The 23,995-nt window shown below is 44.6% G+C and overlaps 5 protein-coding genes across 5 annotated transcripts in view; 3 read left to right on the top strand and 2 right to left on the bottom strand.

Annotated features, from left to right (window-relative positions):
- Nucleotides 1–8,329: 8,329 nt before the first annotated feature.
- LOC117366075 (histone H1.01-like) lies at nt 8,330–9,049 on the top strand. The gene has a single exon (XM_033957164.1). The coding sequence runs from the start codon at nt 8,379–8,381 to the stop codon at nt 8,991–8,993; it is 615 nt and encodes a 204-aa protein (XP_033813055.1). The 5' UTR covers nt 8,330–8,378; the 3' UTR covers nt 8,994–9,049.
- A 349-nt stretch (nt 9,050–9,398) lies between these two features.
- Nucleotides 9,399–23,995, bottom strand: part of LOC117365473 — a 33,376-nt gene continuing 18,779 nt past the window's right edge. The window contains exons 2-4 of the mRNA XM_033955949.1: nt 16,701–17,107; nt 11,479–11,530; nt 9,399–10,089 (exon numbers count right to left, since the gene is read on the bottom strand). Of these exons, the coding sequence (XP_033811840.1) occupies nt 9,451–10,089; nt 11,479–11,530; nt 16,701–17,107 (1,098 nt within the window). The 3' untranslated portion in view covers nt 9,399–9,450. The remainder of the gene's footprint in view (nt 10,090–11,478; nt 11,531–16,700; nt 17,108–23,995) is intronic.
- Nucleotides 15,586–15,972, top strand: LOC117366081 (histone H4). The gene has a single exon (XM_033957169.1). The coding sequence runs from the start codon at nt 15,605–15,607 to the stop codon at nt 15,914–15,916; it is 312 nt and encodes a 103-aa protein (XP_033813060.1). The 5' UTR covers nt 15,586–15,604; the 3' UTR covers nt 15,917–15,972.
- LOC117366078 (histone H2B 1.2-like) lies at nt 16,640–17,117 on the bottom strand. Its single transcript, XM_033957167.1, has one exon. The coding sequence runs from the start codon at nt 17,075–17,077 to the stop codon at nt 16,697–16,699; it is 381 nt and encodes a 126-aa protein (XP_033813058.1). The 5' UTR covers nt 17,078–17,117; the 3' UTR covers nt 16,640–16,696.
- LOC117366076 (histone H2A type 1) lies at nt 17,392–17,862 on the top strand. Its single transcript, XM_033957165.1, has one exon. The coding sequence runs from the start codon at nt 17,411–17,413 to the stop codon at nt 17,801–17,803; it is 393 nt and encodes a 130-aa protein (XP_033813056.1). The 5' UTR covers nt 17,392–17,410; the 3' UTR covers nt 17,804–17,862.

The raw sequence follows: 23,995 nt of genomic DNA, 5'->3' as shown, positions 1-23,995 counted from the left end.
TGAGCCCTAAGTGGTGCCGCTGAGGATCCTTAAGAACGTTATAATAATATGTATGCATGAGGGTATACCAAGGTAGTAGAAGGTTTGCTATCTTTGGAAGAATAAGACATTGTTGATCACTAACATACAACTATTTTCCCACCATCTAGTATATGGCTCTGTTTGAACGTATGATGTCAGTACGTCATTAGCCGAGTCTGCGAGCGGTTTATCTTATAAACCTCTGCCATTTTGCCAGCGACCCGACATGAGACAAGCGGTGCAGGTGCTGGTTATTTTCACGCATTCAGAGCTTTTTACATTAGTAACATCTTTTCTGAACGCTGTTTGAAAATCAGTTTTAGTTTACGCTCCGTTATAAGAAGTTTGAAAGTGTGTGTTTATTTACAATGGGTTGTGAGTGGTTCAAAGGGACGCCAACCCCATTTTACTAGTATTCAAAGCAGGTTTTCTTAGCGTCTCGCCTTGTGATAGTTTAAGTGTAAATTAGTATCATTAATTAACTAAATACATTTTTAAACGTGAGTGCCGTATTCCAGTTGGGTTTTCAGGATTTCCCCAATGAATATGCATTGAAAGCAGTGCATACAAATAGATCTCATGCATATTCATTAGAGAAATCCTGAAAACCCAACTGGAATACGGCTCTCGAGGACCAGAGTTCCCTACCCCTGGTCTAGCAGTTTCAAATGTGAGCGTATTTTGTAATTTTTATCAATTTTCTTGTATTGGTGTCCATGAAATCATCAGTTTTTAAAGTTTTCAAGTTTTAAAATGCATTAATTTAAGTTTTCTATGCTTGGAATATGTGCTGTAAAACTGCTTTGGCAATTTACTGTTCAAATACATTTTCAATTTACACATTTTAAGGAACAATACAACTGGCCTATTAATACATCAAATTGTGCTATCAATAAGTTAAATTGTGTGATTAATCAATCTAATATAAGTTATTCATTTTCTCATTCAATTTATTTATTAAAATAAAGGTAGATTTGTTACCATTAATTTACATGAAATGATAAGACTTAATTTAATATGTAGTATAAACTAAACTAAACTAAATCTTGGGTTTATATACCGCATCTTCTCCACAGTCGTGAAGTAATTTATAAAATGATCATTAGAAGGTAGCAGGGCTGCACATTAACATCAATGTTTTTTACTCATTAATTAATTGATATTTTGAGTTTTCAATTTTAATTGATTGATTATAAATGTATTAAGTAATCTATTGATTTATCAATTAGATCTTATGGAAGCTATTTGTATAATCAATCAATTTAGTAATATATCAATTTACTAATTAGATTTCTAATTAATCAATTTTTTTGTTAGTTATTTGTTCAATCTATTATTTGAGTGTTGGAATTCAGGTGTTCTAATTTTATGAATCAATTACTAATTCATTCATGATATAACATATGTAGGAGATTGTTGGAACTTAAAGTTCAACATTAATTAGCTATTTAACATATCAAATTAAAATTTTAATTGGTTTTGCTAGGACTTCAAAATACAAATAATAATCAAGTTTTGTTTCTTTCAGTTTTTAGTGCATATTGTCACAGGATAGGCCCTGCGACTGAGCAGGGTAGTGAAAGGACGCCTATGCCTAGGGCTAGGCAAGAGAAAATACTCGCCCAAAGAGATAAAACACTACCCACACCAACACCTCAGCCCAGAACTACAGCCAGACAGGGAAGGTTCAGTGAAGAGCAAAAAAGTACCTATTTGTTTTTGCCGGAGTTAGAGAAGGGAGAACAATGGGAAAAGGGAACTAAAGGTACTCGGGATGCACCACCCATCTCCTGACATTCATGGTGGACACAATTCCAGGCAACACCAGGAACATTCTAGTCCTCAATTTAGCCAGGAACAAGCCACACCTGTTGCTCATTATCCTGAGGCTTATAGGGACCAGCAGCAGTGCTCAGAGAGGAGGCTGCCACTGAACCAACCCACGCTTTACCAGAGAACGCATGGAGACGGGAAACCAGATCCAAGGGCACGCAGCAATGCATCTCAGCCTAACACCCAGGTCAGATCTAACAGTATAGAAGCTGAGATGGTAGATGAATGCATGAGAGAAGCTTCAGACAGTGAAGACTTTGTAGACCAGAAAGAAGCCAAGGACTATAAAGAAGGGAATAGTGATTCTGACCAGTGGGCTATGGAAACCAATGGGGTTTAAGGAAGTTAGACTGAGACTGGTTGGGCTAGTTAATGGGATGGCTGTCTCTCTGACCTTAAGCCTAACGAAAGATTACGGGAAGCCTTAGCGGCTTGTGCGGGTTCCTTGCCTTCCTTCTGGAGCAAGAACCACAAAGTTTTAGGCTGTGGCAATTAGTATTGCCCAGCCTTGGCAGTCTCTTTAGAGGCCTCTTTCCTTTTGAAGTTTTTGCCATAGACTGGATTGTGGGTCCTAGTTGGAAGGAACTACAGCCAACAGTCATTGTGGGAGGAGGTCCCTTCTGCCCTGAGCTCTGCATCCAGAGAGTTCAGAGGCGGGTCCAGTCTAAAGCTGTCAGAAGTGATTGCCAGCAGAAACTGTATCCAACTAACAGATAGTATTATGAAAGTAGTTTGAATCCATGGACTATTGCCTTGATGTAATGAAGAGTCATTTTGGACTATTATTGAGAAACACAAGTTTATTTTTCTTTTTGAACTGTAAAGGCAATTGAGGGTTGTGAAAGTGGAAGTTCCTATTGGAATAAAAGAACTTTGTTTTGGAAGCAAAACTGGGTGTTTTTCATTTTATCCACCAACACCAATCAGTACTGATAAACCGCTCGGTCAGCACCGTGTGCTCTGGGCTCTTTCGGTCACTCCCGCTTGGGCGCAGCCCGGCCTAGGTGATACACGGTGACAATATATACAAAGGAGGCATAGCCCCTGACGAAACATGGTGTGAAACGGTTGGGCAGCCGTCGGGCACAAAAGATAATAAGCGCCTTCCTTTCTTTAACACCTTAAGCACTAAATGCACTTTATATTTATTAAATATTATCAAATTAAAAAGATTTGAGCACATGTCACTTTACCAAGACCAATGATGAATTACCGTCCCAGTAAGGGCATGAAAAATTATTAGGGAGTAGGGATATGACTATGAGGAGGCCAGCTACGTTTTGAAATCTGTACTTATAAGACTTGATCTTGTACAGATGTAGCCACTAAGGTCTTATCCCGTAATGAAAAATAAGAGGAGTTGAAAAGTTGAAAAATGATGAATTAGTTTGAATTAGTTACAATGAATTGTAGAGATATATTAGAGAAAAGTGTCTACTAAACTTTTCAAGCTTATATGAATTTGCTATTGAATGAGAATATTACTGAGATATATTCTTTGTAAAAACCCTGGCACCAAGGTGGCATAGCACCAACCACTACCGCCGACAAAATAACACTGTAAGGCAATTCAACAACCAGACAAGATGGCCACAGACAGAAAGCAGAACCCTACAGTGCCCCTTATCAGCAAAGGCAGCGCCAGAGGGAGTAAAAACAGCAGAAGCCAGATACTTCCACCACCGCAAAAGTTGGGCCTAGTTTTTGACTCATTAACAAGGCCCTTCACCCCAGTCAGGGACCGCCTCTCCACATTCAACAAAGCCTGGGAGAAGATAACAACAGAAAAATGGATGCTGCAAATCATAAAAAAGGGATACCGCATCAGATTCCACACACATCCGCCAGCCAACCCACCAAAAAGAAACTCCAGGGAACCAATCCTCAGAGAAATCAAAGCTCTCCTCCAAGCAAGAGCAATAGAACCAGTACCCAAGTCAGAGCACAACCAAGGGTTCTACTCCCATTACTTTCATCCCCAAAAAGACAGGTGGGTTCAGACCCATCCTAGACCTACGAGGCCTAAACAAGTACGTAGTCAAGAAGAAATTTTGTATGCACTCCTTAGGAACAATCCTACCATTAATTCAAAAGGGCGACTGGCTGGCTTCACTGGACCTCCAAGATGAGTATTCACACATCCCTATGCACTCCTCCCAAAGAAAGTTTCTCCGGTTCAGGACCCTAACCCAGCACTTCCAATACAGGATCCTGCCCTTTGGACTCTCTTCTGCACCGAGAGTCTTCACAAAATGTGTTGCTGTGGCAGCGGCTCACCTCCGCAAGAGCACCGTATGCATGGTCCCTTACCTGGATGACTGGCTGCTTGTGGATCCATCAGCTTGGGCAACAGCAGTCAATACAATGATGTCACTCCTGCAATTCCTGGGGTTCCTCGTAAACATAAAAAAATCTATACTACAACCAGCACAATCAATATAATTCATTGGGGCAAGGATTTGCACGTCCCTAAATGCAGCTTTTCTGCCCCACTCAAGGGGAAAGCAATACAAAAACTGATTCAGCAAATATCAGAGACACACACAGTCACAGCAAGGACAATACTACGCCTCCTGGGCCATCAAGCAGCCTCCATGCACGTTGTCCTGCTCGCCAAACTCCACATGCAACCCATCCAGTGGTTCCTCAGAAAGAACTGGAACCAACACACACAGTCTCTGTCTCACAGAGTCACAATGGAGCAGAAAAGCTGCAACAACCTCAAGTAGTGGACACAACAGAATTTGTACAAGAGCAAGCCTTTCCAGCAGCCACAACACAAACTGACACTCACCAAAGATACCTCAAAGCAGGGGTGGGGAGCTCACCTCCTCCATCTGAGAACCAAGGGCCCCTGGTCACCATCTGAGGCCAAACAACACATCAGCTTGCTGGAACTCAGGGCAATTGGGAATGCCCTAGAAGCCTTTGCCCCCTGGATCTCCAACAAGACCTTACTGATCCAGACAGACAACCAGGTGGCAATGTTATATATCAACAAGCAGTGTGGCACGGGCTCACTCACCCTCCGCAGAGAGGCCCACAAAATCTGGACATTTGCTTTATCAACCAATACTCTCATCCATGCCACCTACTTCCCGGGCCTCAACAACGCCCTGGCGGACAGCCTCAGCAGAAAGCTGGACCTCCACGAATGGTCCCTCCATCCAGAGGTAGCCCAGGATCTCTTTCACAAGTTGGGCCTCCCAACAAGGGACCTCTTCGCTGCAGAGGACAACAAGAAATGCCCTCAATTCTGCTCCAAAAGACTGGCACAATACAGCCAAACCAGGGATGCTTTCTCCATACACTGGGGGGAAACGCCTGCTCCACGCCTTTCCCCCATAAAACTCATACACAGAGCGCTCCAGAAGATCAGGCAGGAGGCAGCCACAGTGATCTTCATTGAGTCCTACTGGCCGAGACAAGTGTGGTTCCCCTTCCTACATCAGCTGTCGGCATGGCCGCCAATCAGCCTACCGCTGCGACCGGACCTCATCACCCAGGACTTGGGACAAACTCTACATCCCAGATTGAAAACACTAGCACTGACAGCATGAATGTTGAAAGGCTAATCCTGGACCCTTTCCACATGTCAACCGGGGTGACTGAGGAACTGCTAGCAGCCAGATGCCCGTCAACTAGAAAATCATACGGGCTCAAGTGAAAAAGATTCCACATATGGTGTATCTTGAAAGGAGAAGACCCACTCACCTTCCAGGTCCCAGTAGTACTCCAATACTTACTTATCCAAGACAGGCCTCAGAACATCCTCAAGGGTCCATTTGAGTGCTATATCAGCTTTCCACAACCGCATCGATGACAGGACCATAGCCACACACCCACTAGTGTCCAAGTTCATGAAAGGGTTTACAAACCTGCACCCCCCCCCGGTACACCGCCCACCGCCAGCGTGGGACCTAAGCATCATCCTTCGCAGGTTAACAGCACACCCCTTCAAGCCATTGGAGGATGTGCCAATCAAATTCCTCACCTGGAAAGCAGTTTTTCTCATTGCCATCACATCAGCAAGGCGTATCAGCAAGCTACAGGCCCCGGTGACATACCCACCGTACACACAGATCCTTCATGACCACGCAGTACTGAGAACTCACCCAAAGTTCCTACCAAAGATAGTCTCACCTTTTCACAGAAACCAATCGATAGTGCTCCCCTCCTTCTGTCCGGGACCACATACCAACAGCACAGAACAACCTCTATATACCTTGGGTTGCACCCGTGCCCTTCGTCTATATATTCAGCAAACACAATCCTGGTGAAAGACCCCAATAAGCCAGGAACCCCAGTGGGGAAACGTAAAATATCCAAATGGATCTCAAACTGCATTGCCTCCTGCTATGAGCAAGAGGGAGTGTCCCTTGAGGGAAAGACCACACAACACCAACTAAGAGCCATGGCCACAACATTGGCAAACCTCAGCAACACGCCACTTCAGGACATTTGCAGAGCAGCTACATGGTCTACCCCACATACCTTCACTAGACACTATTGCCTGGATCGCTCACTGCAGACCTCCAATGACTTTGGCCTCAACATACTACGAATGGTGGCTAAAACAGACACAGCAAATGGCACCAGTACCTGGACTAGCTGAACAGGACTATTAGTCTGAATCAGAAGAGATTGTTAGACAGCTTATATTCTGCCCTGTTGGCACAGTTTGTTCTTGCACAGTTTAAAAACAAACAAAAAAAACCCACAAATACCACATTGGTGATATATTTGCTATCTGTAAAGACAACTTGCTAAGAGTGTTTGAATGGAAATATTTTCTGATCCTGGGTTTGGCTGCTGGAGTAGTAGAGGACCAACATCAGAGTACAATTCTGATTGTATCTAAAATAATTGAGTAATTTAATTGTGCAAGAACTGCATGTAATATGAGGCTATCTCTGTTTGGGTGGTGACAATACAGCATATTTCTGCCTTATGGTGGCAAAGCAATTATTAAGGATCCCTATTACTAAGCTGTGTTAAGAAGTGGCCATCGTTATCACTGGCATAAATCTTTTCTGCTCATTGAGGCCACTTTCAGCGTAGCTGTAAAATGGCCACATTTCCCATTTTCTCTATTATTAGCCATGCAGTAATTTCCATTTGCATCACATGGAAATTAATGCGTGAGCCCTTGCCAACACCTAGTTCTTCTTTTACAAAGCTGCAGTAGCATTGCTGCTGTGGTAAATGCACCGAAGCCCATTGGAATTAAATGGGCTTTGGTGCACTTACCTCATCAGCATCGCAGCCATGGCTTTATAGAACAGGCCCCCGATTTTGAGCTGTTAAGGGCTCCTGAACTATGAAGCTGTGTTAACCTATTAGCACTGGGTACACCTAATATCCTCCCCCAGAGACAAAAACAATTTTCTATTAGCGCATGGGTAGGCTGTGCCAAATATAAAACTACTGTGAGATTTCTGAGCTTGCCCTACTTTAATGGTTTTTATCCTTCTGCATTTTAGTGCTTAATGTAGCTTGGTAAACATGCTCTTGAGTAATTTAACCTCTCCCCCCAAAAAAAAAAAACACCCCAAAACTTGAACTCACAGTCTCTCTTGAGAGAGCTTTCATTTTCTGTCAAGCCACCACCCCCTTTTCCTTAACCTTTGATATTTTAAGGGAGAAAAAAAGTAGTAGCCACATCCAGCATTTATTCATAGTTTATTTGAATTTGATTAAACGCTTCTCCAGGGGTACAAAGCGTTGTACATAGTAATTTAAAATAGATAGGAGACGAACATATTAAATAATTAAACGTAAACCAGCAAAATGAACTGGAGGACTCTTCTGTACAAAACAAACATGTATCCCCCAATCAGCCAATTTTTAGACTGTTCTTTTTATTTTAAACCTAGTTTGTACCTTTTCTGCACCATCAGTTTTAATATATCATAGAGGTTATCAGTTATAAGCTAAAGGTTTTTCCTTTTAATGAAAAACAGAATAAACCACCTAGTTCTGTGATGGTTTCTTGGGACAGTGCAGAATGGGGTGTATTTTTCCCCTTAGATCTGGGTTATCAGTCAAGATTTTCCAAGAGGAAGAGCAGATTTGTGAGCAAGCAGTATTGCACCTCCCTAAAGATTGTAACAGCGATATTATTTTCACAAATAAAAGATAGTTGCTGCCACTTTGAAAGTGAGAAATACCAAAAGAAGCAATGGGAGGGGTTTTGCTTATTAGTTTTTATTAATATACCTCAATAGCAAACTCCCAGTTTAGTGCGAACTCCTCTTTACTGAACCGAACGAGAATAATTGTGCAAACTAATTTTATCTGAGTATAACAAGTTAATTCGGGGTTCTTACGAAACACGAGGAAGAGAGAAGCCTTTTCCCAGAGTGTCTGTATCTGTAACAAGCAAGTGATGATCAGGCAGCCAATCAGTGGGCGGCATCTGATATAAATAAAGGGAGTAGCGGGCGAAGCAATTTCATTTCAGGGCTTTAGGGACAGCTGAATTTTTTGTTTTTATTTTGCTTTTCTGGGGCTTTCGTTCGAGCATGGCTGAAACCGCTCCAGCAGCAGCAGCTGCGCCGCCTCCTGCTCCAGGCGCGGCCAAGAAGAAGGCGAAGAAGCCGGCGGGAGCGGCGAAAGCGCGCAAGGCATCGGGCCCCAGCGTCTCCGAGCTGATCGTGCAGGCGGTCTCGGCTTCAAAGGAGCGCAACGGCGTGTCCTTGGCTGGCCTGAAGAAGGCTCTGGCGGCAGCCGGCTACGATGTAGAGAGGAACAACAGTCGCGTGAAGCTAGCCGTCAAGAGTCTGGTGAGTAAAGGCAGCCTGCTGCAGACTAAGGGCAGCGGAGCTTCGGGCTCTTTCAAGCTGAACAAGAAGCAGCCGGAGGCGAAGAAGAAGAGCCCTCCGAAAAGCAAGAAAGCGGCAGTGAAGAAAGCGAAAAAGGCGGCAGGGGCCGGAGTGAAAAAGAGTCCGAAGAGGGCCAAGAAGCCGTCGGCAACCGCCACCAAGAAAGCAGCCAAGAGCCCCAAAAAGGCCAAAGCGGTTAAAGCCAAGAAAGCGGCGAAGAGCCCGGCTAAAGCCAAAGCGGTGAAAGCGAAGGGGAAGAAAAGCCCGGCCAAGGCTGCCAAGCCCAAGGCAGCAAAAGCCGCAAAGAAAAAGTGAAGCTCTGCTCGACAACCGGCGACGCTTATTAAACCCAAAGGCTCTTTTTAGAGCCACCTCACACATCAATGAAAGAGCGCCATAATCTTTTATGTTCCTAAATAATTTCCAACAACGTGTTTTACACACACACCCCTTATTATTCAGCCCGTCTCGTTTGCAAGGAGACCGGGCTATACAAGATTAACCCAGTGGCCACTACGTTGGGTCAAGGCATCCCTTTGCTCCAGGCCAGTAGCCATGCGTGAAAACAGCTGAAGTCATATGAACAGGACATTTTTAGTTTATTGTGTTTTATTAGAAGCCGTTTAGAGTAAACCTTTTGCAGTAGATGTCAAGCACTAACTGCTGTCTTCACTACACCACAAACAAAGACTCATTTAAGCCCTTTCACGTGGGAATTTGGTGGCTCTTAAAAGAGCCTTTGGGTTAAATGCCTGTTGACCAAGGGCGCTTTCTAAGCCCTCTCCCCACGAATGCGGCGGGCCAGTTGGATATCTTTGGGCATGATGGTGACTCTCTTGGCGTGGATAGCGCAGAGATTGGTGTCCTCGAAGAGCCCCACCAGATAAGCCTCGCTAGCCTCCTGCAGGGCCATGACAGCCGAGCTCTGGAAGCGCAAGTCGGTCTTGAAATCTTGCGCGATCTCTCGCACCAGGCGTTGGAAGGGCAGCTTGCGAATAAGCAGCTCGGTGGACTTCTGATAGCGGCGGATTTCTCTAAGCGCTACAGTGCCCGGTCGGTAGCGATGAGGTTTCTTCACACCCCCTGTGGCTGGGGCGCTTTTGCGGGCAGCCTTGGTCGCTAGCTGCTTGCGAGGAGCTTTTCCTCCGGTGGACTTACGGGCGGTCTGCTTCGTACGTGCCATACCGAACACACACCTTCTTCCTTTCCTCTTAGCTACAAAAAATAAAAGACTATAGAATGCAGCGTCACTGCTTGGCACTTTTATAGGCTGAGCCTTGTCTGCTGATTGGCTCCTGAGAAACTGAGAACCGTTACAAGTATGAAAAGCCCGCCCTGTGCCGGGATTGGTCAGAGCTGTAAAACACAGTCGAATGTTTGGCGGGGTTCTGTTTGCAGATCGGGGAATGGGCTGGGGAAGAGATGAAAGCAATGATTATTATTTCGTTACAGCGGGCAGCCTTGGTAGCTAGCTGTTTGCGAGGAGCTTTTCCTCCGGTGGACTTGCGGGTGGTCTGTTTGGTACGTGCCATACTAGAAACACGCCTCCTTTTTAATTTAACCACGCAAAAAGAATAGAGTATAGAATACAGCGCCTTGTCTCCTGATAGGCTCCAGAGAAACTGAAAACCGTTAAGGAAAGTATGAAAAGCGCGCCCTGTACCGGGATTGGTCAGATCTGTAGGATGAGACCACACGTCTGATGTGGTTGTAGGGGTTTCATTTGGAGACCATAGCAGAGTTTGAGAGCTGTGCATTTTCTTTCGTTTCGTATTATTTTATTTGCTCTTGATAGTGAATGAGAAAATATCGGGGAGTGGGGTAAGGAAGCGATTAAATAAATTATTGTTATTAGTTATTTTGTTACAGCCCCTGCAAAATCGCTTATACCATTGAGAACCTCGAACTAGAGTTTTCAAATTCCCGCCCTGTGCCGGGATTGGTCAGAGCTGTAAAACACACGTCCAATGTGTTTGGCTGGGTTCTATTTGCAGATCGGGGAATGGGCTGGGGAAGAGATGAAAGCAATGATTGTTATTTCGTTACAGCGGGCAGCCTTGGTAGCTAGCTGCTTGCGTGGAGCTTTTCCTCCGGTAGACTTACGAGCGGTCTGCATCGTATGTGCCATACCGGACACACAATTCCCTCCTTTTACCACAAAAAGAGACGATAGAAGACAGCGCGCTCGGCTCTTTTATATGCTGTGCCCTGTCTGCTGATAAGTATGAAAAGCCCCGCCCCGTGATTGGTCAGAGCTATAGCTCCTTTTCTCCCTACGAAACATTGGTCGGACGTGAACTTTAGAAACTGTGCATTTTATTTCTTTATCTGCTCTTGATGCTGAAGTAGAAAATATCGGGGACTAGGCTGGGGAAGAGATGAAATTATAAAAACAAGCAATGATTGTTACGATTTATTTTGTTACGGCGTTCCTGCTTTTCTTTCTTAACTTCGGAGTTCAGAGAATGAACAGTGTCGGTCACTATTCTATCCTTCAGAGTAAAGTAAAGCTAGGGCTCAAGCTGTGCCATGGACTTTCCAAATTTAGATTTGTATTTGTTGCTTTAAATACCGAGCTATCTGAATGAATGAGTGGGTGTGTGGGGAATAATTTTTTTTTAAAAGGGAGCATCCTAAGTCTTAAATTACCGCCGAACTTGGTTAAGCTCAGAGCCCCTCCTTTGCCACTTTGATAGGGAAGGTTAGCGCTTTTAAAATCTTGGACATTATTGAATAGCCCGAAGCAGAGGTTTGAAATTCCCGCTCTGAGCAGTGATTGGACTTTTCTTCTCTCAGTTACCAGCTGCAACCTGAGAATTTCTTGGCCTTTGCTCTTAAAATCGACATTACTGCTTTAAATACAGTACACAGCATCTGGTAACACCCAGAGATATGCTTAAGAGATATCTAGTGGAAACTTTGGAAATACCTGAAGAATCATTACCACCATTCTCACGGGTTTATTATTTGCCTGACAAAGAACAAAACCAACAACAAAAAGTAAAATCTCCAGACCGAGAACCCTTAAATATCTCACAAATCTTAGAGACATCTGAGAAGGACTTAACATCATCAGCCACTATGATTATTACCTTAGCTTTGCCAATTGATAAAACATGGTTGTTAAAACTTTACTTTAAAAATAGACAGAAAAGTTTCCTTGGTCACAAAATACAAATGTTTCCAGATTTGGCACGGGAGACGCAAAGGCGCCACCGTGAATTTCTTCTTCTGAAACCTGGGGTTTTATCTTTGGGGGCGACTTTTTATTTGAGACATCCGTGTAAATGTATTGTGTGTTACCGTACTCTCAAATATGTGTTTTTTGAACCATCCCAATTGACAAACTTTGTGGCTATGTCTTGTCTGAATGCAAACAACCTTTGAGCCCTATAATTTAATTATTGATGACCTCATTTCAGTGCTATAGCTTTCAGCTTCTTATGTATTATTATTAATTTCTTCTATTTTTCGCCAATTTTCTTTGACTCTTGGATCCTAAGTTGAGGACTTGAGCATAAATAGTAAAATTTGTTAATTTATGAGTTATATTTACTGTGTAATTGATATCTATTCTATTATTGCTTTCTGTACAAGTGTAATACTTGAAATTTAAATTGAAAAATCAATAAAAGATTTAAGCATAAATACAGTACAGCTTATCACAAGAGTGTCGGCACACATTTAAGGTCAGAAATATCAAAAGTGTGGGGGACAAAAGATGACTGTATCTGAAGGAGAAAAAAAGTAACAATAAACGAAATACAAATATGATCAAATTATACAGGTACTTTTCTCTGTACAAAGTAAGCTCACAGTCTAGGTTGTGAAATTCCAATACGCTTTCAAGATAAAACTATTCAAATTATAAGTGTGTGATGAAGTGTTGAGTGATGATGAAATATCAAGAGAGATGAAGTATCAGGTGATGAAATGGCTATACAGCGGTCACCGCAGCTCAAGAAAAAAAAACAGGAAATGCAAAAGGTACCAAGACACAGAGGTGTAGCGAGGGTCGGAGGAGCCACTCCTTCACCCTTATCTCCTCCCCCGCCGTGTAGCCCCCCTTACCTTCTCCGTACCTCTAGTTGTTCACCGCTGTGAGTAACAACTTCAATGTGTTCCTTGTGACACCGGCAGCTCTCCGTTTGATGTTACTTCCTATGCGCAGAACCTGGAAGTGATGTCAGGAAGTGACTTCAGCATGTGGACGTGAAAAACACATTGAAGTTGTTGCGTGGAGAGGGGAGGTGTGGGAAGAGGCGGTGGAGGGGGAAGGGGTATCGATGCCTCCTCTTACATGGTGCACGGGGCTGACCACGCCCCTCTTTCTACTCCACTGCCAATATGGGAGACAAGCATGATGGGTGCGGGAATGGGTGTAGGCAATGGCTCTTCAGCCAAGAGGAAAGACAGGGAAGGGGTAAAACGCGGATCTTGCAGACCTCGCGGATCTAAAACCCACGTCCTTAAATATCTGAGGTCCGTGCATTGACAAGCCCGCCTTTTAGCTTGTTTTACCCAGACCCTTATTCCTCCGCTTTCCCTGCAGCTTAGGCCCCCGGCACTACCTTCCCTAATGGCTAACAAGGGAGGAAGCGCACTGTGGCTTTTTCTAATTAGCCAGATCGTCCCTTCCTCCAGATCTCTCCCTCCGCACTGATTCTGAGAGCCCCCGCGATATGACACTGGATGGCAAATAGCTGGATTGGGGGAGGTCTGCAGTGCATCTGACCTTGCGGACCTGAACTGCACAATGCACATCCTTAAAAATCTGAGGTCTGCACCACTTTTAGTCTCTGGCTCTGACAGACCTCTATGACATTTTAGTACCTGACGGATCCTAATGCTTTTCCCTCCCTATGCTGAGACTAAAAGTGGCACCGACCTTAGGGCAAAAGTTTTGCCGCTAGTCTCAGCTTAGGGAGGGAAAAGCATTAGGATCCATCAGAGCTAAAATGTCATAGAGGTCTGTCAGAGCCAAAAACTACAAGTGGCACGGACCTCAGATTTTTAAGGACATGCGGTTTTAGATCCGTGAGGTTTGTAAGGTCCGTGAGGTCCATGGTTTACCCTTCCCGGAAAGACAGCAGAAGGGAGATACCTATGGTAAAATGCTATAAAATTCTGAGTGGAGTGGAACAGGTAGACATAAATCTCATTTTCTTTTTCCTAGAATAGAAGGATTAGGTTGCATGCAGCCAAGTTGCTAAGAACCGTGTTTCCCCCAAAATAAGCCCTAGCAGGATTTTCGGGGTAGGTCTTAATATAAATAACTGATCAGTAACGCGGCAGAGTGAATTCATGGGTAGACAAAGCCGAACCAGCCTGTTTAGAGTGCTGCCAGCACGAAGCTCCTTAGGGAGGTATGTAGGGCTCGTGGCGGGGTTTGGATGGGAGGGAAAGATGGTGGTTCGTCTGCGCAGCAGGTGCTCAATCAAGGATTTTGCTGCACAAAGGATGGGAGGGTAGGATAGAAGCTGGGCAAGGGTCCTGCTGCATGAGGGAGGGGAGGAAAGATGCTACACATGTGAGGGAGAGAAAAGAAAGAGGAAGAATTGGGGTGAAGAAGAGGAAGGGAGAGATGATCATGTACATATCCCGAAAATAATACCTGGTACATTTTTGGGGCCTAAAATTAATATAAGACATTCTTATTTTCGGGGAAACACGGTAGTAAATTTTAAAACAAATCAGAGAAAACATTTCTTCATTGAATGTGTAATTACACTCTGGAGTTTGTTGCCAGAGAATGTGTAAGAGCATTAGCATAGTAGGGTTTAAGAAAGGTTTGGCCAAGTTCCTAAAAGTAAAGTCCATAAACCACTTTCCACCCTCACACTTCCTCCACCCTAGAATCCTTACAATCTCTCTCCACTCCTCTGGCTTGTCTTCCAATCTTCCCAAGAATTTTCCCATAGAATCCCCACTGTGGATTAAGCCCCGATCACGTTCCACTATTCTTCCTCATTGCTATAGCGACCTTAATCCGGTACTGGACATCATCATTCACCCTCTGCGACTGTTAGTAGCGTAGGAGCGGTACAAGACCTTTACTGCATATTTCTTCTTCATCTCCCCCCCCCCTGCTGCTCAGGCCCAAACATCCTGCCTCTGAGCCCCATAGGTGACAGAAGAATAATGGAGAAGGCAGAGGTCGGAGATTAGACTGTTGCTTTTGCCATACAAAGGCCAAATTTTGTGGCTTTTACCATGGCTGCAGAATCAGGATGAACCAGGGTCGCTGGACATACTGGTAGTTATCCTGTCTGCTCTGCAGTGCAACATTTGTACTTCACTCCCATGTCATGTACTGCTCCCTAGGGTTACCACACCCCTAAATACACAGTCCTACCCTTTTTGGGCACAAAATCTTAAATCTTGCCCTCTCTTCAAGTTTCCTTAGACCACTACTCATTTTCCCCCTGCTCTCTAGAGTGCTCAGAGTTGGGGCAAATTTCATTTTGATTGGTATTATTCATTTTGGTTCCACATTTATCTTTAAAGCAGATCATGGTCTAAAGACAATGAATTGAAAATACTGAGACAATAACTCAGTTTAAAGCAGCAGTGATACAAATAACCAGCGAAGGGAACCCAAGAAAAAGGAAAGTAGTTTTAAAATGGGAGTGAGTGGAGGTTTGAGCTGGGCTGGGTAAATGATACTTTGTCCCCGCTCGTGCTTATATTCCAAGTTAATATCATTCACAGCAGTTTAACAACGCCAGCCTGTGTGTGGAGCAGGGCACAGGATCCGTTCAGTTCTATCCCTTTTGGAGAATTTGCAGAATGAACACAGATTTGTAGCTTGGTTCTCTCGCGTTTGCAAAACACTCAGTTCTCCTTCAGGTCGGTCCCTCTTGTATATTAAGAGCGCTTCGTCTGCGGATTTATCACTGAAGTGTTTTCAGCTTTGCTAGCTCGAGATGTCAGGACGTGGCAAAGGCGGAAAGGGTCTGGGTAAAGGGGGCGCGAAGCGGCACAGGAAGGTTCTGCGCGATAACATCCAGGGCATCACGAAGCCTGCAATCCGACGCCTGGCGCGCAGAGGTGGCGTAAAGCGTATTTCTGGCCTCATCTATGAAGAGACTCGTGGGGTGCTGAAGGTTTTCCTAGAGAATGTCATCCGAGATGCCGTCACCTACACCGAGCACGCCAAGCGAAAGACCGTAACCGCTATGGATGTGGTTTATGCCTTGAAACGCCAGGGCCGCACTCTGTACGGCTTTGGAGGTTAAAGAGTGTCATCGACTTTTAAGTTAAATAAAACCCAAAGGCTCTTTTAAGAGCCACCCACGCGTTCAAAAATAGAGCTGTGATTTCGGTGTCTTTCCCTTTCTGTTGCAACAAATTGTCTTAGCCACGCGGATCTCAACCGCACGTCCTTAAAAATGTTCCTTAATAATACATTTCAGAAAACACTTCAGCTATGTGAGGTCTGCGTTAGATGTATTCTTGCAATCAAGTTTTGTCACTTTTAGGCTCTAATGGACCCTAGTGCTTCTCACTCCCTATGTTGAGACTAAAAGCAGTACGGACCTCACGACAAAAGAAGCGAAGTGTTTCCTCAAATTTATTATTAATATAAGACTTAGTACACATCCGTAATGTTAGAAACAGTTGCAGTTGTGGAATGAGGGGCATGCAGACATGAAATCTGAAACAGCTTGTCAATAAATGAATATTTCTAAGGATTATGCAGTTGAAATCCGCGTTTTACCCCTTCCCGGGGAGACGCGCTCCTGGGTGTTATGGGGGGCTGACAGCAAAGAGATTTTAAAAATAGGGGAGGAAAAAAGAAACATGTTCATTAAGCCGCAGGGGAGAGAGGACATCTAGGAGAAAAGAAAAACAGATATATGCACCTAGCTCAGAACTGTGCTAATTATTTAAATTTTGCATAAAAGCAGTTATCATTCAACAATAAACTAGAAATCCATCTCTTTATGTGTAGCACGTGGGTGGCTCTGAAAAGAGCCTTTGGGTTTGGTTTGTAGAGCTGTAGACTAAGCCCGCAATTACTTGGAGCTGGTGTACTTGGTGACTGCCTTGGTGCCCTCGGACACGGCGTGTTTGGCCAGTTCACCGGGCAGCAGGAGGCGCACTGCGGTCTGGATCTCCCTGGAGGTGATGGTGGAGCGCTTGTTGTAATGAGCGAGGCGGGAGGCTTCTCCGGCGATGCGCTCAAAGATGTCACTCACGAAGGAGTTCATGATGCCCATAGCCTTGGAGGAAATGCCGGTGTCGGGATGAACCTGCTTCAGCACTTTATAGATATAAATAGCGTAGCTCTCCTTCCTTCGTCGCTTGTATTTTCTCCCATCTTTTTTCGGAGTCTTGCTCACCGCTTTCTTGGAGCCCTTCTTGGCTGCGGGAGCTGATTTGGCTGGCTCGGGCATCTCAGTATAATTCCTAAGTACTTTCCAAAACTAAGCAAACAGAGTATACTGAACAATGGTCAATGGCTTTATTTATAGTACTCTTATGCAAATTCGTGTTACTACGTCTTTCCTTGCTATTGGACCTGGATAAGTGTTAGCGATATTCTCGGGTTACTTTCTAGAGCGGGATTGGTCCGCGAGCAAACCTTGGATGATAATAAGCCTCATAGGCGGAGCTGAAATCGTCTAACCAATCAAAAACGAGGTAGTGAAGCTTTAGGAAGGTATAAAAGTTCCGGGACTGAAGCAATTGGGACTCTTTTATTCTTACAAAGCCAATTTGAAAATAAAATGTCTGGGCGCGGCAAACAAGGAGGGAAGGCTCGAGCTAAAGCCAAGACTCGCTCGTCCCGAGCAGGGCTGCAGTTTCCCGTAGGGCGCGTGCACAGGCTGCTGAGGAAGGGCAACTATGCTGAGCGGGTGGGTGCCGGCGCCCCGGTCTATCTGGCAGCGGTGCTGGAGTATCTGACCGCTGAGATCTTAGAGCTGGCCGGCAATGCCGCGCGCGATAACAAGAAGACTCGGATCATCCCCAGGCACTTGCAGCTGGCCATCCGCAACGATGAAGAACTGAATAAGCTGCTGGGGAAAGTCACCATCGCGCAGGGCGGCGTCCTGCCTAACATCCAGGCTGTGCTACTGCCCAAGAAAACCGAGAGCCACAAAGCGGCCAAAGGCAAATAAAGCTGTCCCGTTGAGAGGACGTCAACCAGAAACCCAAAGGCTCTTTTCAGAGCCACCCACTCTTATCATGTAAAGAGTCAGTTTGCTGAATGAACCCATTTTTCTTTTGTAATTGTAAACTCTGCCAGATTTAAATGTACTATACGGACGTGTGTGTTAATTGAGCTAGCTTTGCTCCTGGATCGGTGCTGCAGTATTTTGGCACACCTCAAGCTAATAAGGAAACGAGGCAAGGTGTGCAGTGTTTTACCTGTTAACAGTAGAAAGATGTCAAAGAAAGTCGAGCAAAAGACATGACATAGGAGGATAGGAATATCAATGGGGTTTTAGAACAGAAGGTTAAATTAGGTAGGTGACAGCTTTGAGCCGTCTACGGAAAACAGGGTTAGGAATAAAAACTTCCCCTCCCACGAAGGGAAGGAATTCTTGTCTGACCAATCACTTCACAGGGCGGGATTTTCAAACCTTGCCAACGAGAGCTGGGGCCTGAACACTCCCTTTTAAAGACTTCTGTTAGCTTTTCTTAAAGCACTGATGGGTTATCGTTTCCTAGAGCTCACATGAATCGGAGTACAGTATGTGTATATATAAAAAGAGAGTGTGTGTGCGTGTGCAAGCAATGACTTTGAAAACAGGTGCAGAATTACAGGGCTGGCAGGTGGGGCTTAACTATATGAAAAGACCGATAGCCTTTCCAAAAGTTAGGTCATTTCTTCCCAGAATGACATTTAGAACAAAAGCAAACTGACCTTCTTTAAACATTTTCAAGGAAATACCAGAGTAAGAAAAATACAGACAAGAAGTAAACAATTAGTACCACTGCATTACTATAGGCTGCAGTAGTTATCATATCTGCGCCTTCCTCCGTCTCCTTCCTGTTGCTCTCTCTCACCCACCCCTAGTGCCTCTTTTACAAAGCCATTGTAGCAATGTTGCTGTGTAAACGCACCAAAGCTTATAGGAACTGAATGGGCTTTGATGCATTTACTGTGGCTTTGTTAAAGAGGTCCCTAATTTCTAGCTGGTAAGAACTCCTGAGCTATGCTAACCTATTACTGGCCAACACTCATTTTGGTGCCTCAAATGTTAGACCAGTTTCTGGGTATATTTGACCTGCTGATCCCAGAAATGGCACCAGTTTTCTCCTAGCAGCTCTAGTATTTGAGATACAGAACATGTTCCATATGCCACTCTTCACTGCTCGCCCATTTAAAAATCTGGATATTTTAATGTAGTGTTTAAATTAATATCTTTTTAAGCATGAAGGAAACATAGTAAAATTCAATTCAACCATATCTAAGAAACAATTTTCAGAATCAGCACCCCCTAATAACCCCAGGAACAGGTTAAAACCCTCCAAATATATATATATATTTTAATTTTATTTAATTTTATTTTTTTTGCTGTTGTTGGCCTGTGTTAGAACTGGGTACACCTGAAGGAGGAAGTGATATCACTGAAGATGGCAGCGGCTATTAGTCTCCTCACTTAGTACCAGAGAGGGGTTAATTCACCGGGACTCATGATGTCCAGAAAGAAGACTGATGTGGATAAATCATCAGCTCACCAACTACGTGGCATAACCATGCATGCAGGGCCTGTGATTTTCCCAGTGGCCTTTGAATGGACAACAGCGTGAACAATATGCTAGAGGAGCCAGGTGAGTGGAGCGCTGAACTTACCAGAGCGGATATGAAGACCTAGATTGCTGAGATTAAAAGCAAGATCTCAGCAATAGCCTCTCAAGTAACAGCGTTGATTCATGAGCTTAAGCAAGATTTAATGGATATGAGTGTCCGCCTAAATGCTGTGGAAACCTGTGTCAATTCCTGCAAAGACACAGCCACAGGGGAACAGCAGGGTATTGAGGATGTGCAGTCTAATCTGTCTGATATGGAAGACATAGTAGTGTACCTCCAGAGTTTCACCTTAAAAGAGTGCATTTTGTGCCGCACTTGAAAGCTGGGAACTGTTACCTGGCAGGGATGTCGGGTGGAGCTTTACCAGGACTTGGCGTTCAGCACTTTGTAGAAGCGTCACTCTTTCAGAGCAGTGACCTGAGCTCTCTCCAAAGCTAACATCCGCTATAGATAGATCTTTCCTTTCAGAATACTGATCACTATCAACGGAGTCTATAAGAGGCCAAGTTGTTACTGCTGAGAGAGGGTATCGAGATAATGGAGGAGCCGGGCACATCAAAGGGTGCTCCTACAATAATAATAATAATAATTTATAATAATTTATTCTTGTTTACCACCATACCGGGAAAGTTCAATGTGGTTCATAAAAAGTAGAGCCAACGATTGGCTGGATTCCATGGCAGCGAGCTGGGAGATCATCCAGAGCTGGAGTTGGGGCTTCTGACCTTCCCTGGGTGTGCTGTTACCCCTGCATTGTGGTTCCTGCTTCTGGAAACAGAACATTGCAATGTTCCATTTTTGTTGGCAATGAGGAAAAGTGGTGAGGGGGGGCTTGCAAGTATGTTTTTTCTTTTCTTGGTGTTGGGGTATGTTTTGAGGGGAGAGGCGCCTGATACCTGTTATCCTTCTCCCCTCTTCCTCCACTTCCTTTCAGCACCACTCAACCTCTTCCCCTCATTGGGCCACCTTCCTCCCTTCCCCTCACCTTCACGGGCACTCTTCATAGTTTTCTCTTTCTGAGGTGTCTAGAGACGGCAATGTTCTCACCAAGTCCCACGTGAGTGCCCCAAAGCTTCTCCTCTGATACAACTTCCTGTTTCAGCCTGGGCAACTTGCGTCAGAGGAGAAGCTTTGGGGTACTCACACAGGTCTAGGTGAGAATGTTGTCGCATCCGGACACCTCAGAAAGAGAAAACTATGAAGAGCACCCGCAAAGGTGAGGGGAAGGGAGGGAGATGGCTAGGCGAAGGGAAGAGATGCCGGTTGAGTTGCTTGTTTGTTTATTTTGCCACCGGCATGAAAGGGCGAGTGTCGTGATCGCGAGGATGGTTGGGAAGGGGAGCAACATAGCAGATACTTTACTGTGTGGACAAGGCCATTCACCACTCCACGGGGATGTGAATTGCTTTGTCCCCGTACCAAGTTTTTATTTTCCTCCCCATTTTTGTAGGTTACTTGCGGCTACCCATGGGTAACACTCACCGAGTCATTCTCTAATGCACACATGTCAAACACAAGGCCCGCGGGCCAAATCCGGCCCGCCAGGCCTTGCAATGTGGCCCGCACCGCGCTGTCATCACTGCACGCCGCTGCGTTCCATCACAATGACGCGCGGTGACATAGGAGGCTTGTGATCTCGCCGGCCGTACTTGCTATCTATTACGCATGCGCATAGATAACAAGTCACGTGAGATTCAGGAGGCGTGACCTATAGTCCGGCATCCGATGTGGTTGTGCGGGTGGCAGAGCAGAGGAGAGAGTGAGTGTGCGGGCATAAAAAATACACAGCAGAAGTTGCCAGTTCCTGGCATAAAGTGCAGGCATAAAAATCGCAACAGAATCTGCTATCTGTACCCAGCCAGGCATTTATTGACTGACTTTTTTTTCTTCACTCCATCTGCCAAATCAAGCTATCCCTGTGCAGTTTTCAACTTTTTCCTTCTAACGCAGATTTCCAATAAACTACATCTTTTACTGCCAATATTGATCCCAAAATGTCCAGGAAAAGAAAAGTTGACGGTGAAGGCAGACAATTTAATGTTTTCAATAATGAATCTGAACAAAAACAAGCACAGATCACGCATTACCGATGACAACCTCCATGCTGTTTTGCGGGTTGCTACAGCCCAAGAAATAAAACTGAACATTGACTCATTGATCCGGGGAAAACGGTGTCAGACATCTAGCCAGAAAACAAAACAATGAGCATTTTAGGTACATTCCAATATTACTGTTTTGCTTGATACCAATATTACTGTTTTGCTTGATAGCATGTGAGTTGGTTAACAGCACTGTTAAGGAAAAGATTGTTCCACTCATTTTAAATTCACATTTCTGGTTAACATTGTCAGTTTATGACTGTTCAGTAAACCATTCGGCCCGCGATTTAGGCTGGATTTTAGATTTTGGCCCCTTCTCTGATTGAGTTCGACACCCCTGCTCTAATGTGTGGGCTGAACTGTCTGAATTGATCACTAAAATGGAGGATTAGGAAAACAGAGCCAGGAGGAATAACTTCCACATGTGAGAGGTGCCTGAAACCAGCGCTATTGGAGATGCCAGAGAGGTGGTCACTGGCCTGTTTCATTTTCTCTTGGATATGGAAGACCTCGAGCATGGCATTGAGCGGGCCCATCGCTTGTTGGGTTCTCACAACCCTCAACGCCCTAGAGACATAGTAGTGTGCCTCCAGAGTTTCATCTTAAAAGAGTGCATGCTAGAGAGCTGGGGACTATCACCTGGCAGGAGTGTAAAGTGGAGCTTTACCAGGACTTGGCGTTCAGCAGTTTGCAGAAGTGTCGCTCTTTCAGAGCGGTGACCTGAGTTCTCTCCAAAGCTAACATCCGCTATAGATGGACCTTTCCTTTCAGGATACTGATCACTATCAATGGAGTCCAATAGGAGATTATCTTCTCTGAGGCCAAGCTGTTGCTGCTGAAAAAGGGTATCGAGATCATGGAGGAGCCGGGCACTTCGAAAGGTGTTCCTACAGTATAGCAACAATTGGCTGGATTCTATTGGCAGCAAGCTGGGAGATCATCCAGAGCTGGAGATGGGAGTAGCCTCAGCAATGGCTGAGAAAGAGCGTACCTTCCCTGGGTGTGCTGTTACCCCCACATTGTGATTCCTGCTTCTGGACACATAACATTGCATTGTTCCATTTTTGTTAGCAAAGAGGGAGAGCGGTAAGGGGTAGTTTTAAGTATGCTTTTTTTTTCTTCTTGGTGGTGGGGTATGTTTTGAGGGGAGAAATGGTGTGGATTACTTTGAGTGACTCTAGGAATTGGGTGGATTTGCTTGAGTGCTTTAGTTGTGAGAGTGTTTGTTGAGCTTAAGGAATACCTGTTTGTATATTATTTTGATGTGTGAATGGCTATTGGGAACATATTTTGTATACATATTTTTGATCTTCTCTCGTCCATATTGAACAGACGGGTTGAATGTCTGCCCACTATGGTGTTCTTACACCTATTTCCTCCGGACTTTGAGGTGGAAAAAGAGACATTTAGTAAATAACTATTGACTGCTGCTGCGGTATGGAAGCAAACGCACTCCCCGGCCTGTTCCACTTTGCTTCAAAAACTGAATACTTGGTATGCACTGTACTTTCTCACTTTTCGAAAGAATCGTAAAATGGGGGTATTTACTCGAATATGGGGTAGATTTGACCACTGGAGGGAACTTCATGCAGTTTGAGGTTTGGGTGGGGGGAGGGGGGACCACTCATTGTTTGCTTTGTGAGGGGCACTGAACAACTACTGTATTCCTGTGTATCTTGTCATCACATAGACTGGCTGTGTTTTGTTGCATTTTGGTTTTGTTTTTTCAATAAACATTGTCAATTTAAAAAAAAAACCAAAACTGCATATACCTAAAGCCGAAAGCAATTTTCTATTCTTTAGCATGTGGATAGGCCATGCCAAATATAAAACTACCTTGTGTTGTCTGAGCTTGCCCTATTTTATTGATTTTTATCCTTCTGTAAGCATGCTTTTTAGTGCTTAATACAGCTTAGTAAAACCATGGCCCTAAGTTATTTGCCAAAAAAAAAAAAGAAGAACTTGAACTTAGTCATCATTTCCCATCAAGCCACGACTCCTCTTTTCCCCCTTTCTTGACCTTTGGTCCTTTAAAGAAAAAGAAAAGAAGCACAGTAGTAGTAGGCACAACAGCATTTAGAAGAATAAACTCAGAGACAGTGACATAGTGAAGGTGAGAGGCGCTCAGAACAGCAGTGCCCCTCCCCTCCCCTACCTCCACCTCCACATGCTCCTTCCCCACCCCCTTCTGCCACTTTCCTTCCCCTGTACCTCTGTAATATTCCTGGCGCAAGCAGCAACCTCCAAGCTGCTGTCGCGCCAACATCAGCTCTTCCTCTGATGTCACTTCCTATGCATAAGTCCAGGAAGGACAGATGTTTGTGCCCTCAACAACACATCGCCCAGGGCGAACCTCCCCTTATCACACCACTACTCAGGGACTCTCCAATACATTGGGGATGCATTGATATTGAGAGCGTCTTAATCACCCTTAACACTGAATGTCTATAGAG

The sequence above is a fragment of the Geotrypetes seraphini genome, chromosome 8 (assembly GCF_902459505.1).
Source record: "Geotrypetes seraphini chromosome 8, aGeoSer1.1, whole genome shotgun sequence".
Taxonomy (NCBI): Eukaryota; Metazoa; Chordata; class Amphibia; order Gymnophiona; family Dermophiidae; genus Geotrypetes; species Geotrypetes seraphini.
Note: the sequence above shows the minus strand (reverse complement) of the source record. Positions and strands in the feature narration are given on the sequence as shown.

Excerpts from the sequence above, each read along its gene's own strand:
- LOC117366075 (XM_033957164.1), top strand. The coding sequence starts at position 8,379 with ATGGCTGAAACCGCTCCAGCAGCAGCAGCTGCGCCGCCTCCTGCTCCA.
- LOC117366081 (XM_033957169.1), top strand. The coding sequence starts at position 15,605 with ATGTCAGGACGTGGCAAAGGCGGAAAGGGTCTGGGTAAAGGGGGCGCG.
- LOC117366078 (XM_033957167.1), bottom strand. The coding sequence starts at position 17,077 with ATGCCCGAGCCAGCCAAATCAGCTCCCGCAGCCAAGAAGGGCTCCAAG.
- LOC117366076 (XM_033957165.1), top strand. The coding sequence starts at position 17,411 with ATGTCTGGGCGCGGCAAACAAGGAGGGAAGGCTCGAGCTAAAGCCAAG.